At 37.3% G+C, this 12808-nt stretch overlaps 1 protein-coding gene across 3 annotated transcripts in view; it reads left to right on the top strand.

The window, feature by feature from the left end:
• Nucleotides 1-9642, top strand: part of NEK4 (NIMA related kinase 4) — a 33569-nt gene extending 23927 nt beyond the window's left edge. Inside the window, exon 15 of one of the 3 annotated variants that reach the window (XM_034658457.1) lies at nt 8674-9642. In XM_034658457.1, the coding sequence (XP_034514348.1) occupies nt 8674-8766 (93 nt within the window). In that variant the 3' untranslated portion in view covers nt 8767-9642. Of the gene's footprint in view, nt 1-6709; nt 7128-8673 lie in introns of those variants that run through there. The other 2 variants (XM_034658458.1, XM_034658456.1) reach the window with 2 other exon arrangements.
• Nucleotides 9643-12808: the final 3166 nt, after the last annotated feature.

Here is a 12808-nt window from a genome sequence, read left to right as displayed (position 1 = left end):
TCCAGTACAGTGTTGAGTGGAAGTGGTGCAAGTGGACATCCTTGATTTGTTTCTGATCTAAGGGGGAAAGCATCCAGTCTTTCACTATTAGTTGACTGGGTTTTTATAGATACCCTTTATTAGGTTGAAGAAGGTTCCTTTTTTTTCCTAGTTTGTTGAGTGTTTTTTTATCATAAAAAACTGGGTTTGTCAGATGCTTTCTATTTTGATGACTATATGGCTTTTGTATTTAATTCTGTTGACAGGGTGTGTTACATTAATTGATTTTGGGATGTTAAACCATCCTTGTACTCCTGTGATAAACCTCACTTGGTCATGTTATATACTACTTATATGATTGGAGTCATGTTTCTTGTATTTTGTTGAAGATTCTTTTGTCCATGTTCTTACAAGATACTGGTCTTTAGTTTTCTGTGGTGTCTTTGGTTGTGTTATCAGGGTAGTAATGGCTTCATAGAATGAGTTGGGGAGTGTTCCCTAATCTTATATTTTTTTGGAAGAGTTAGTGAATAATTGGTATTAACTCTTTAAATGTTTGATAGAATTCACCAATGAAGGCTTCTGGCCTTAGACTTCTCTTTGTGGGTAGTTTCTTGATAAGACTTTAGTGTCTTGTTATACTGAGATTGTCTATTCTTACGTTTCTAATTTTGTGTCTTAGTAGGAATTTGTCCATTTCATCCAAGTTAACTAATTAGCATGTAATTATTAATAGCAGTTCTTTTAAATATTTTTTATTTCTGTAAAGTTGGTTATTTAGGAGTGTGTTGTTTAATTTCCATATATTTTTAAGTTTCCCCAATTTATTTCTGTTATTTATTTTTAATTGCATTTTATTGTGGCTGGAGAACATACTTATTATTTTTTTCCTTTAGAATTTATGGAGCTTTGCTTTATGGTCTAGAATATGGCCTAACCTGAAAATTTTCCGTGTGTGCTTGAGAAGAATATTTATATTCAGCTCTCGTTGTGGGGAGTATTTTTTAGATGTCTGTTAGTTCTAGTTTGTTTATAGTGTTGACCAAATAGCTTATTTCCTTGTTGATCTTCTGCCTGTTTGTTTTACCCATTACTGAAAGTGGAGTATTAATGTTTCCATCGATGTCATTGATGTCTCCAACTATTGTTGAGTTTCTTCCTCCACTTCTATCAATTTTTGCTTCATGTATTTTGATGCTTTGATTAGGTGCATATATGTGTGTAATTGTTATATCTTTCTGATGGATTGACTCTTTTATCATAAAATGTTCCACTTTAGTAACATGTTTTTGTTTGAAAATCTATTTTAGCTGATATTAGTATAGCCACCTCAGCTTTCTTACGGTTGTTGTTTGCATGGTGTATCTTTTTCTCTCCTTTTATGTTCAGTCTGTTGGTTCCTTTGATCTATTATGTATTTCCTGTAGATACTGTATGTGGCTGGGTCTTGTTTTCTTACTCATCCTAACATTCTGCCTTTTGATTGGATTGTTTAATCCATTCACATTTAATGTTAGTACTGAAACAGTTGGATTTATGCCTGCATTTTACTTTTTGTTTTGTGTATGTCTCATGTTTTTTTGTTCCTGTATTTCTCCTTTACTGCTTTCTTTTGCATTAAGTGAATATTTTCTAATGTAGCATTTTAATTTCCTTAATAATTTTTTCCTATATATTTTCCATTTCTTTCCTTAGTGGTTGCTCTAAGGCTTATCATATACATCTTAAATTATCAGAATCAACTTCAGTTTTATAGTCACTTAATTCCAGTGACATGTAGAAATCTTATTCCTATTCCTTTTTTCCCTTTGTTGTGACATCATTTTACATATCATACATGTCATATAAATGTTACAAAACCAACATTATCTTGTTATAATTATTTCTTTTTATGACTATGTCTCTTGAAGTTGAAAGAGAGGAGAGAAAGTATATGTTTGTACCTTTTTTTCTATAGTAACCTTGTTATTTATTAATTTCTGGGTCTCTTCATTTATTCCTGTGGATTCAAGTTACCATCTGGAGTCATTTCCTTAGCCTAATGCAGCTTTGCTTCTACCCACCTCCTTTGTGGTATTATTGGCAAATACATTACATTTCTATGTGTTAAAGGCTCAACATTATGATACACTGTTTTTAAAAATTGCTTTAAAAATTAATTATTAATTTTAAAACTTTAAGTTGTTTAATTTTTGTTATTATACACATGTTGCTTATTTAATTGTAGTAAAATACGCATAATTTCAAATTTAACATTTTAACCATTTTTACGTGTTTGGTTTAAGGGCATTAAATATTAAGTATGTTCCCGTTGTACCAACATCACCACCATCTATCTCTAATCTGAATTTATACCAGCTTACGTTGAATAACGAAAAAACTCTGCTGGTTTAAAGCTCTGTACCCACCCTTTTCAGTTGCTGATGTCACAAAATTACATCTTTATATATTGTGAATCCAAAAACATAAACTAGTAATTGGCCTTTTTAATACATTAGTCTCTTAAATTTCGTAGAAAACAAAACAAAGGTACAATAGTACTAACTTTGAGACTAATAATTTTTTTTAACGTATCTCTTAATTCACGTAGAAAACAAAGAGTGGAATTACAGACTGTTGTTACATAATACTAGCTTTGATAATTGCCCATGTATCACCTATACTGAGATCTTTGTTTCTTCATACAGCTTTGAGTTACTGTCTGGTGTCCTTTCATTTCAACTTAACAGGACTCCCTGTAGTATTTTTGCAGGCTGGGTCTGGTGGTAACAATTTCTTCATCTTTTGTTTATCTGGTAATATCTTAATTCTCTCTTACTTTTCCCCCCTCAGTTTTATTGAGATATAATTGATATATAACATTGTGTTTAAGGTATACAACATAATGATTTTTGTATATATTGCAAAATGATTACCACAATAAGTTTGGTTAACATCATCACCTCTCATAACAATTTTTTTCTTGTGATGAGAACTTTAAAGATCTACCCTTAGCAACTTTCAAATGTATAATATCATTATATTATATATAAAATGTATCGTTAACTGTAGTCACCATGCTGTACAATTACATCCCCAGAATTTATTTACCTCATAACTAAAGTTTGTACCTTTTGACTACCTTCACCCATTTCCCTCACCACCACCCCCACCTCTGGCAACCACGAATGTTCTCTATTCCGTTTTTAAGATTCTGCAGAAGTGAGATATCATGCAGTATTTGTCTTTCTCTGTTTTTCACTTTCTCTGTTATTTCACTTAGAATAATGCCTTCAAGATCCATCGATGTTGTTGCAAATGTTATTTCTTTTTCTTCCTCACTTTTGTAGGACATTTTTGCCAAATAAAGGATTCTTGGTTGACAGGTTTTTTTGTTTTTTTCTTTCACTTTGAAAATACTGCCCAATTGCCTTCTGGTCTCCAAAATTTCTGATGAGAAATCTGCTGATAATCATGTTGGAGATCGCTTGTATGTGAGGAGTTGCCCCTTTCTTGGTGCTTTCAAGATTCTCCTTTCTCTTCAGCTTTCAAGTTTGATTATAATGTGTCTGGGTAGGAACTGTTTGTTTCAGCCTACTTAAGAGTTCATTGAGCTTCTTGGATGTTTATATTCATGTCTTTCTTCAAGCTTGGTACATTTTGGCCATTTCCTCAAATAATTTCTCTTCCTCTTTCTTCCCTTTTGCTACTCCCACTATTCATATACATTGGTCTCTTTAAATCCCCTGTAAATTGCTTCAGCTGGAGGGGGAGGGGTTTGTAACAGTTTCGAGAGGACGGCAACAGTGGTTGCCTACTTCTCTGTGTACACCTCTGTGATCAGAAGCAGCGATCTGTCAGTACACACGTCCCCGGTATTTGGAGGACAAGGTTCTTATTGCCTTCCTGGGTTCCACAAGCTGTGTGCAGGCCGCTCCAGGAACATCTGCACAGCTGCCTGCCACCAGGCTGGGGGTTGCTAGGAACTGAAATTGACTGAAATTAACCACAGTTTACCCTCCAAGCCTTGCCCTGGAAGTTGCAAGCCTTAACAGACTGCAGAGTTCCAAAATAGTTACATCAGGCATTCTGACAGCACAGTTTTTGTCCATGTGAGGAGATGTAGTCCTGGTCCTTCCTCCTGTGTCATCTTTCATACATATTGTGTTGTGTATTTACTTTTAAAATCAGTTCAGAGGAGGAGCACCTGTCTGGCTCAGTCAGAAGAATGTGTGACTCTTGATCTCAGGGTCATGAGTTCAAGTCCCACATTGTAAAGATTACTTAAATATTTTTTAAAAAATCAGTTCAGAGAAGAAAGGAGAAACAGTATGCATTTATATTAGGTTTTATTTGCATAATTACTCTCAGGTGTAATCTGAAACTGGCCCCTAAGGAGGAGGGCAAGGAAGAGGCAAACACTCCAGATTGGTAGGTCGTAGTTTTAATAAGCAAGGAAACGTACATATGAGGTTTGTCATAGGCAGCCACAAGATGAGAAGATCTCCACACCCACCTGCCAAATCTCAGAAGTTCACAATTTATATATATAGTATATATTATATTAACTGGGTTCAGTCACATACACTGTCCAGATGGTCTCCACACCACATCACAATTTGAAGGCTTTGTCCTTGGGGCATCCTTTGGGAGTGGGGAAGCCAAATGGAATGCACATTCCAAGGATAGGAGGGGATAGGGAACCTCCAATTGCCAGGGTCAGACTCACAGGTGAACCAGAGGTAACATCCTCTCTGTAACCTCCCCAAGAAGCAGTGTTTTTTGTGTTTCCATGTAAATTGTAATTGTTGCCTGGGGTCTCTTACTTTAGCTTGATGAACTTCCTTTAGTGGTTCTTATAAAGTGGTCTGCTAGCCAAGAATTCTGTTTTTGTTTATCTGGGAATGTCTTTACTTCACCTTTATTTTTGAAAGGTAATTTTACTTGCAAAGGGATTCTTGTTTGACAGTTTTTTTCGAGTACTCTGAATATGTTATCCCACTGGCCCTTGGCCTCCTTTAAGGTTTATGTTAGCTGTTAATGTTATTACTGTTCCTTGTAAATGGTGTCATTTTTCTTTTGCTGCTTTCATGATTGTCTCTTTGTCTTTGGCTTTCGGCACTTTACTTTCATGTGTCTGTGTGGATCTCTTTGAGTTGATCTTGCTTGGAGTTCATTGAGATTCCTGGATGTGTAGATTAATTTCTTTCTTTCTTTCTTTCTTTCTTTCTTTCTTTCTTTCTTTCTTTCTTTCTTTCTTTATTTCTTCCTTCCTTCCTTCCTTCCTTCCTTCCTTCCTTCCTTCCCTTTTCTTTTTTCTTTTCTTTCTCTTTTTCTTTTTCTTTTTTTAAAGATTTTATTTATTCATTTGACGGAGAGAGAGAGAGCACAAGCAGGCAGAGTGGCAGGGAGAGGGAGAATCAGGCTCTCTGCCGAACAGGGAGCCCGATGTGGGGCTCAATCCCAGGACCCTGAGATCATGACCTGAGCCAAAGGCAGACGCTTAACCGACTGAGCCACCCAGGCACCCCTAGATTAATGTTTTTCAGTGCATTCGGAAGTTGTCAGCTATTATTTTCTTAAATAATTTTTCTGCTTCTTTCTTTCTTCTCCTTCTGATGGTCCCTTTACATTTGTAGTTGGTGTGTTCAATGATGTCCCACATTTTTTTTAAAGATTTTATTTATTTTAGAGCATGAGCTGGGTAGGAGCAGAGGGAGAGAGAAGCAGACTCCCCACTGAGCATGCATCCCAACATAGGGCTCGATTTCACAACCTAGAGATAACGGACCTGAGCCGAAATCAAGAGCTGGATGCCTAACCAACTGAGCCACCCAGGTGCCCCAATGATGACCCACATTTCTGAGGCAATGTTCACTTTCTTTTCTCTCTGTTCCTTGGATTATATAATCTTTATTGATCTATCCCCAGCCCACTTACTTTTCTTTCTGCCAGTTCAAATATACTGCTGAGCCTCTCTGGTGAATTTTTCATGTATTATTGTACTTTTCCACTCATTCTCAGTTTGATGTGATGTTGCTATCATACCTTTCTTTACTTCTTTAATTATGGCTTTCTTTAGTTCTGTGAATGGGTTTATAATGATGTCTTTGCCTGTTAAACTCCAGCATCTTGTTACTCTCACAGGTAGTGAGTGCCTCTCTTGCCTGCTTTTTCCCCCAGGGTATGTGTTGTACTGCCCTGTTTCTTTGTGTATCTCATAGCTGTTGACTGAAAAGTGGACATTTCAGAAAATATATTGTTACAAGTCTGGGTACTGGCCTTCCCAGGGAGGGGGGATTGCTATTGTTATTTGCTTCTTTAGTGATTGGCTGGATTTTTTAGTGAAGTTAGTTGGCGAGGCCTTGGTTGTGTCCATAGCCACCTTGGAATAAAGTGGGTTTGGCAGACCTCTTTTGATTCTCCCTTACCCTTACTTTACTCAGCTGTTAAGGTTTTTAGTTGCCAGTTGATGGCTCTCGTTTCCAACAATGTCCTTGGACATACATTGCTCCACAGACTGATCCAATAAAATTTGGGCTCCTTTGAAGGAATGGTTCTCAGGGTCAGTGTTTGAAATCTGTTTTGACCCAGGGGGACTCCTTCCAGCTCCTTAGTTGTCTCCATCAAAGTAGGCGCCCACAGTTTAGCCTGTATATCCAGTGACTCTATCAGTCTCGTCGTTGCCATTTACCACTACTTCCAGTTTTGTTTTTTTTTAAAAGATTTTATTTATTTATTTATTTGACAGAGATGGAGACAGCCAGCGAGAGAGGGAACACAAGCAGGGGGAGTGGGAGAGGAAGAAGCAGGCTCCCAGCAGAGGAGCCTGATGTGGGGCTCGATCCCAGAGCGCCAGGATCACGCCCAGAGCTGAAGGCAGACACTTAACGACTGAGCTACCCAGGCGCCCCATTACTTCGTTTTTGAGAGAACTTGTAGGCTTGAATTTCTCCACTCTGTTCTAAATGAGGTCAGTTCATTAAGGAAAAGATCTGGGGCTGCTTTAGGTCTTGCTTCTCACCCCAGGTAAAATCTCTGAGCACAGCTGGGAGTGAAGACAATAGCATACTTGTCTGAATGATACCCCTACTTGAGAAGCTCAGTGTGGGTGAGGGGCCTCTCATCTTCTTGGCATGCTTCACAAATCTTCACATTATGGTCTGGGGCAAAGGTGACCGAGGCCCCAGTATTTTTATTGGCACAGCTACCAAGGTACAGCCTCCATCTTACAAGTGCAGCCTGGTGTAAAAAGGAAGTTCCCACCTCTTGGCCTCTTGGCTGTACTCTCTCAAAACTTATCCTTAACAACAGATATTGGGGGCAGGATGAGAAATGCTGATGTTCGGCCCCTCCCAGGAGTATTGCCTTTGGACTAGGAGCTGGTGGAAAGGGAGCCCTGTGTTGATGGCTTCAGTCTGGTGTAGAGTTTTTGTCTCACCAAGCTGGGACTGGGGAGGGAGGCAGTTGGTCTTAGGTCAAATACCACCTACTCTCACTGGTCTTAGTAGGTTTTAGCAGATTTTCTTGGGGGAAAAAAGTGTCTTTATTTGCTGCTGTATGCTCTCAGGACCACTTCCAGAGACTTTAAATAGTAAGTTTTAAAATCGGGTGCCTGGGTGGCTCAGTCGGTTAATCGGCTGCCCTCAGCTCAGGTCATGATCCCAGAGTCCCAGGATCAAGTCCCACATCAGTCTCCCTGCTCAGCGGGGAGTCTGCTTCTCCCTCTGCCCCTTACCCCACCTGTGCTTGCTCTCTCTCTCTCTCAAATAAATAAATAAAATCTTTTTTAAAAAATTATTTTCACCTGGGGCACCTGGGTAGCTCAGTTGATTGGACATCTCCCGATTTCGGCTCAGGTCATGATCTCAGGGTGGTGAGATTGAGCCCCGTGTCAAACTCTGCACACAGCAGCAAGTCTGCCTGAGATCCTCTCTCCGTGCCCCCCACCACTTGCACTCTCTCACTCTCAAAAAAAAAATAATAATAATGATTTTTACCAGTTTCACAGAGCTCCTCAAGCTATCATGCTAGATGTATAACCAATTGGGATTACATTTTACGTTTGATATGTCTCATTTAACCTGGGACAGTTAGGACATTTTTGAAGACTATAGGCCATGTGTTTTATAAAATGACCCTCAGTTTGGATTTGTTTGATGTTTCCTCATGAACAGATTCAGATTATGCATTTTCAGCAGGAATACCACAAAAGTGATATTGTGTCCTTCTCTGTGCACTGGATCGGGAGATGCATGACATCTGTTTAACACATTATTAGGTGTTATTTTAATTCCAGGCATATATTGAGTGTCAGTATATTTTTTTGATTATTAGATTGAAATTTCTGTGTTATTTGTATTTTTGTAAATGCCTTTGCTGAACTATTTATGGGATTAATTTTATCAGTTCTAATATTCTAATATTATTGTGTTTTACTAAGAGCTCTTTGTATTAATGATAATAATTCTTGGGCAGGTATGTTGCAAATTTTCCCAATGTAATGTTTGTTCTTAATTTCTTATGACTTTAGATTTTGATAACTTGAAACTTAAATTTTTTAAAAAATGATAGTATTTTCCCATATGATTTCTACCTCTGGTGTCATGCTTAGAAAAGCCCACCCTTTTTTTTTTTTTTGGAAAAGCTCTTCTAAGATTGCAAAAATGTTTTTTCCTACTATATACTGATTTTCTTTTTATGTTTCCCAAATAGGTACGTTTGCAGGAGCACATGGGTGAAAAATACACGGCTTACAGTGTGAAAGCTCGTCAATTGAAATTTTTTGAAGAAAATGTGAATTTTTGAGAATTTAATCTGCCAGAACTAAAGACCTATTTTTAAAGGTTTTTGGCTTAAATAGGAATAAATCCATAATAACGGCTGGAGGCCAGTCACCTTCCTTATTTCTTTTTTCTTTTTTTTTTTAACTGAGAGAAAAGTGGGATGGAAGAGAGTAATATGAAGCAATGTCACAAAAGAAAAAACCTTTGGCTATCTTACTCTCTTGATGACGAAAATCTTTTAGAAGATATCTGTTTGGTTGCTGTTTACTGAGCCTTAAACCACCAACTTTATATTTAGAACTTTATTTTTTTAAGGTACTAATTAGTTTGATTACAGGGCCATAAAATTAGATTGGACGTTTCATATTATACTGTAGTGATAATGCAATAGGAGAAGTAAATAATATGTCATAGTGATACTAGTTGTCATTTTTAATAACTTTAGGTAGAATTTGATAAATTATTTTTTTAAAAAGTCAATTCATGATTCTGGGAGTAGATTTGAAGATGAAGTTGTATCTACTATTTGAATTCCTTTTTTTATATATTGATGGATGTTTAGCCTTTTATTTTCATTTAACATGAACCTCCTTTATGGTATATAAGAATTGAAACTAAGAAATATTTTAGCTTTGTCAATGTTTTTGTATACTGGTCTTTTTTTAAGAGTAATATTGGCGAAAACATTTCCTAAAACACTAATTCCCTTCCCAGTTAAGCAATTTGTAAGTGAAGTCCAGCTCCTTTTAGTTACGTTGGATGTATTTATCTTCTGAAGTTTTGTTGTCTTGTACATCAAATTATTGGTTGTCTTTAAATGTATGACTATCACATATTTTATTAGTTGTTTAATAAGGGGTAATTCCCATGTGGGAAATAAATTGTTTTTATGAAAGTCTTGATTAGTAAATTTTCACTTCTATATTCGAGGGACTTTAAAAGTGAATACTGCTCCAGAAATGTTTTCACTTTTTATAATTAAAAATGTTACCTTACCTTCTTTGAAAATTACACATGAAATACTCTAATGAATGTTCTCTTTCCAGTCACTTGACAGACTTTTAGTTTTTACTGTGTGCCAGGTGCTACTGTGTGCCAGGTGCTCCCTGCTCTTACAGCGCTCATAGTCTGGTTTCTGAGACCTCTTAGTTTTACTTTGAAGGGTTTCTTAGAACTCAACAGTAAAACCACCTGGTCCCAGTCCCATTTGGGGACAAATCTTTGGCAACCTGGGTCTTCCTGAACTATTCACCATTTCTTGCATGTTTTATGAATCTGCATGTTTCTGGAGAGACATAGTTTTACTTTAGTTTTCTGTTACTGCTCTAATGTACATATTATTTTCTTAGACTTTAAAAATTCTCCCCCATATGTTATTATTCTCATTCTGTGTATTTTTATTTTGCTTAAACATTCATTTGTTTTTCATCCCAATATCTTTGGGTTATTCTGTGGTTTTTCTTTCTTGAGTGCTTAATCATTTTTAATCTTTTTTATATAATTATAGAACACCTTTAACAGCATGAATTTTCTTCTCATTATACCTTTGGCCACATTTCAGACTTTCGATACTATTTTGACATTAATTTTTAAATAATAATTCTAGTTTTGATTCTCTAAGAAGTGTTCCTTAGGGACGCCTGGGTGGCTCAGTCGTTAAGCATCTGCCTTTGGCTCAGGTCATGATCCCAGGCTCCTGGGATCGAGTTCCACATCCTGTTCCTTGCCTGCCGCTCCTCTTGCTTGTGCGTGCTCTCTAATAAATAAATCTTAAAAAAAAAAAAAAAGTGTTCCTTAATTTCCACATTCAAGGTTTCCTGGCTATCCAAAAGTAGAGCATTCCTATGAAACTTTGGTAAGCTGAAATGGTGAAAGCAAAGAGTATCCCCGATTTTCTGAAAGTTCAAGACACGCCACTTCGCTTTTACAAAACACCTACAGTAGTACCTGTTTTTGCTAACTGAAAAAAATCTGAGGAGGATTTTTGCTTTTATGAAAAAAGCCATTACTGTAGAAATGTAAGCCTTTTGTAAAAGGAAAGTGGCATGAAATGAGCTTTTGGAAAGCAGGGGATACCTGTATTTCGAAAGCCAAGAAAATTTTTATCTCCTTGCTCCAGCTACATTGCCATGTTGTTACTGAATGTGACCTACCCAACTTTTATTTCTTGAAATTGTTTTCCCTGTGGCTCAGGAGATGACCCAATATTGGAATGGCCCTATGGGCATTTAAAAAGGTGAATTGGTTATGCATAGACAGAATCACTTGCCTTTATATATTATTCAAACCTATGTAGATAAGACCCGATCAACAGAGTATTGTGTTGATGTAAATATTCTGTATCTGCATTGTGATAAGGTAGCCACTGGTCATATATGGCTTTTGAGCTCTCAAAATGTGGCTAGTTTGAGGAACTCAGTCTTTAATTTTCATTTAAATAGACACATATGACTAATGGCACCATATTGGATGGTGCAGCTCTGAATCATTCACTCAGTGAATATTTATTGAGCACCTACAAAGTGTCACAAACTTTTATAGGTACTATGCAAACAGCAAAGAGCACAACAAGATTGCTGTTCCCACTGAAGCTTACATTCTGGGTGGGGCCAAGGAAAAAATATATAATGTGGGATGTATCAGTGCACATAGAATAATGAGGCATCCCACTTTATTTTGATAGGTCAGGAGATGCTGTTTTTTTTTTTTTTTTTTAAAGATTTTATTTATTTATTCGACAGAGATAGAGACAGCCAGCGAGAGAGAACACAAGCAGGGGGAGTGGGAGAGGAAGAAGCAGGCTCATAGCAGAAGAGCCTGATGTGGGGCTCGATCCCACAACGCCAGGATCACGCCCTGAGCCGAAGGCAGACGCCCAACCGCTGTGCCACCCAGGCGCCCCCGGAGATGCTTCTTTATAGTCACATGTGAGCAGAGACTTAATGAAAGTAAAGAACAGGTCATATATATCTAAGGGAAGATGTTTCAAGTAGAACAAGTGCAAGTCTTCCTTTTGATCACCTGGTCCACAGACCAAAGGTAGTGTTGGTTTCCTACCAAGAGCGCAGCTTTGCCAACTCTTATGTGTGTAACATTCTTTCTTCATAAATGTCACGTCATATTTAATACATAATGATTTTTTTTTTTTTTTTATTTATTAGAGATAGAGACAGCCAGCGAGAGAGGGAACACAAGCAGGGGGAGTGGGAGAGGAAGAAGCAGGCTCACAGCTGAGGAGCCTGATGTGGGGCTCGATCCCATAACGCCGGGATCACGCCCTGAGCTGAAGGCAGACGCTTAACCGCTGTGCCACCCAGGCGCCCCAATACATAATGATTCTTAACAGTGACATCTTAGCAGCTATGAAATGTTCCTTTTCCCCATTTAATGCTTTCTGATGTTAAGTATCTGACTTTCTCACTATTACCCATCCTTTCTGCCTGCATCTGCCTAATATATCCTTGTTCCTATTTTCAACCTTTGGGTGTCATCATGAAAATATGAGGTAACTTGATCTTTAACACTTTTTGGGAGTTCCTAACTTTTTAATCACATTTATTACTCTTGATATGCTTGGTCTTATTTCTGCTGTCTTAATTTTTATCTTTTTTTTAAACCTTCCTGACTTTTGCTGTATTAAGGTCTTTGCTCTCATTTTTTAAACATATATTATTAAGTCCTATTTACTGGTACTGAGAAATAGAATATTATCTATAATAACCCTCCCACTCCCATCCCACACACAAAACCTTTAGAACATTTTTCTCTTCAGCCTTCTGGAAAATTTAAAAAGAATAGGTTTCCACTTTGGTCCACCTCAAGTAAAGCATGGATTGAATTTTTTCTGCTTAACAACAGCCTTATTTTAGTGGTACCAAAATACTACGCCTTCCCACAAATTTATATGAGTAAATTTTTTCATAGGTGCTTACTGTTGTCAAGAAAGACATCTATTAGGAACCAGCAGCTACAGAAAATAGGAATGATGCTTTCAGAACCACAAACTTCTAACTTTGGCTTTTACTAGTAGGTTTGCTTGCAGAACAATGAAGACTCTTTAGACA

Source organism: Ailuropoda melanoleuca, chromosome 4 (assembly GCF_002007445.2).
Source record: "Ailuropoda melanoleuca isolate Jingjing chromosome 4, ASM200744v2, whole genome shotgun sequence".
NCBI classification, from domain to species: domain Eukaryota; kingdom Metazoa; phylum Chordata; class Mammalia; order Carnivora; family Ursidae; genus Ailuropoda; species Ailuropoda melanoleuca.
The sequence above is the reverse complement of the archived record's forward strand: the minus strand, read 5'-3'. Positions and strand labels throughout refer to the sequence as shown.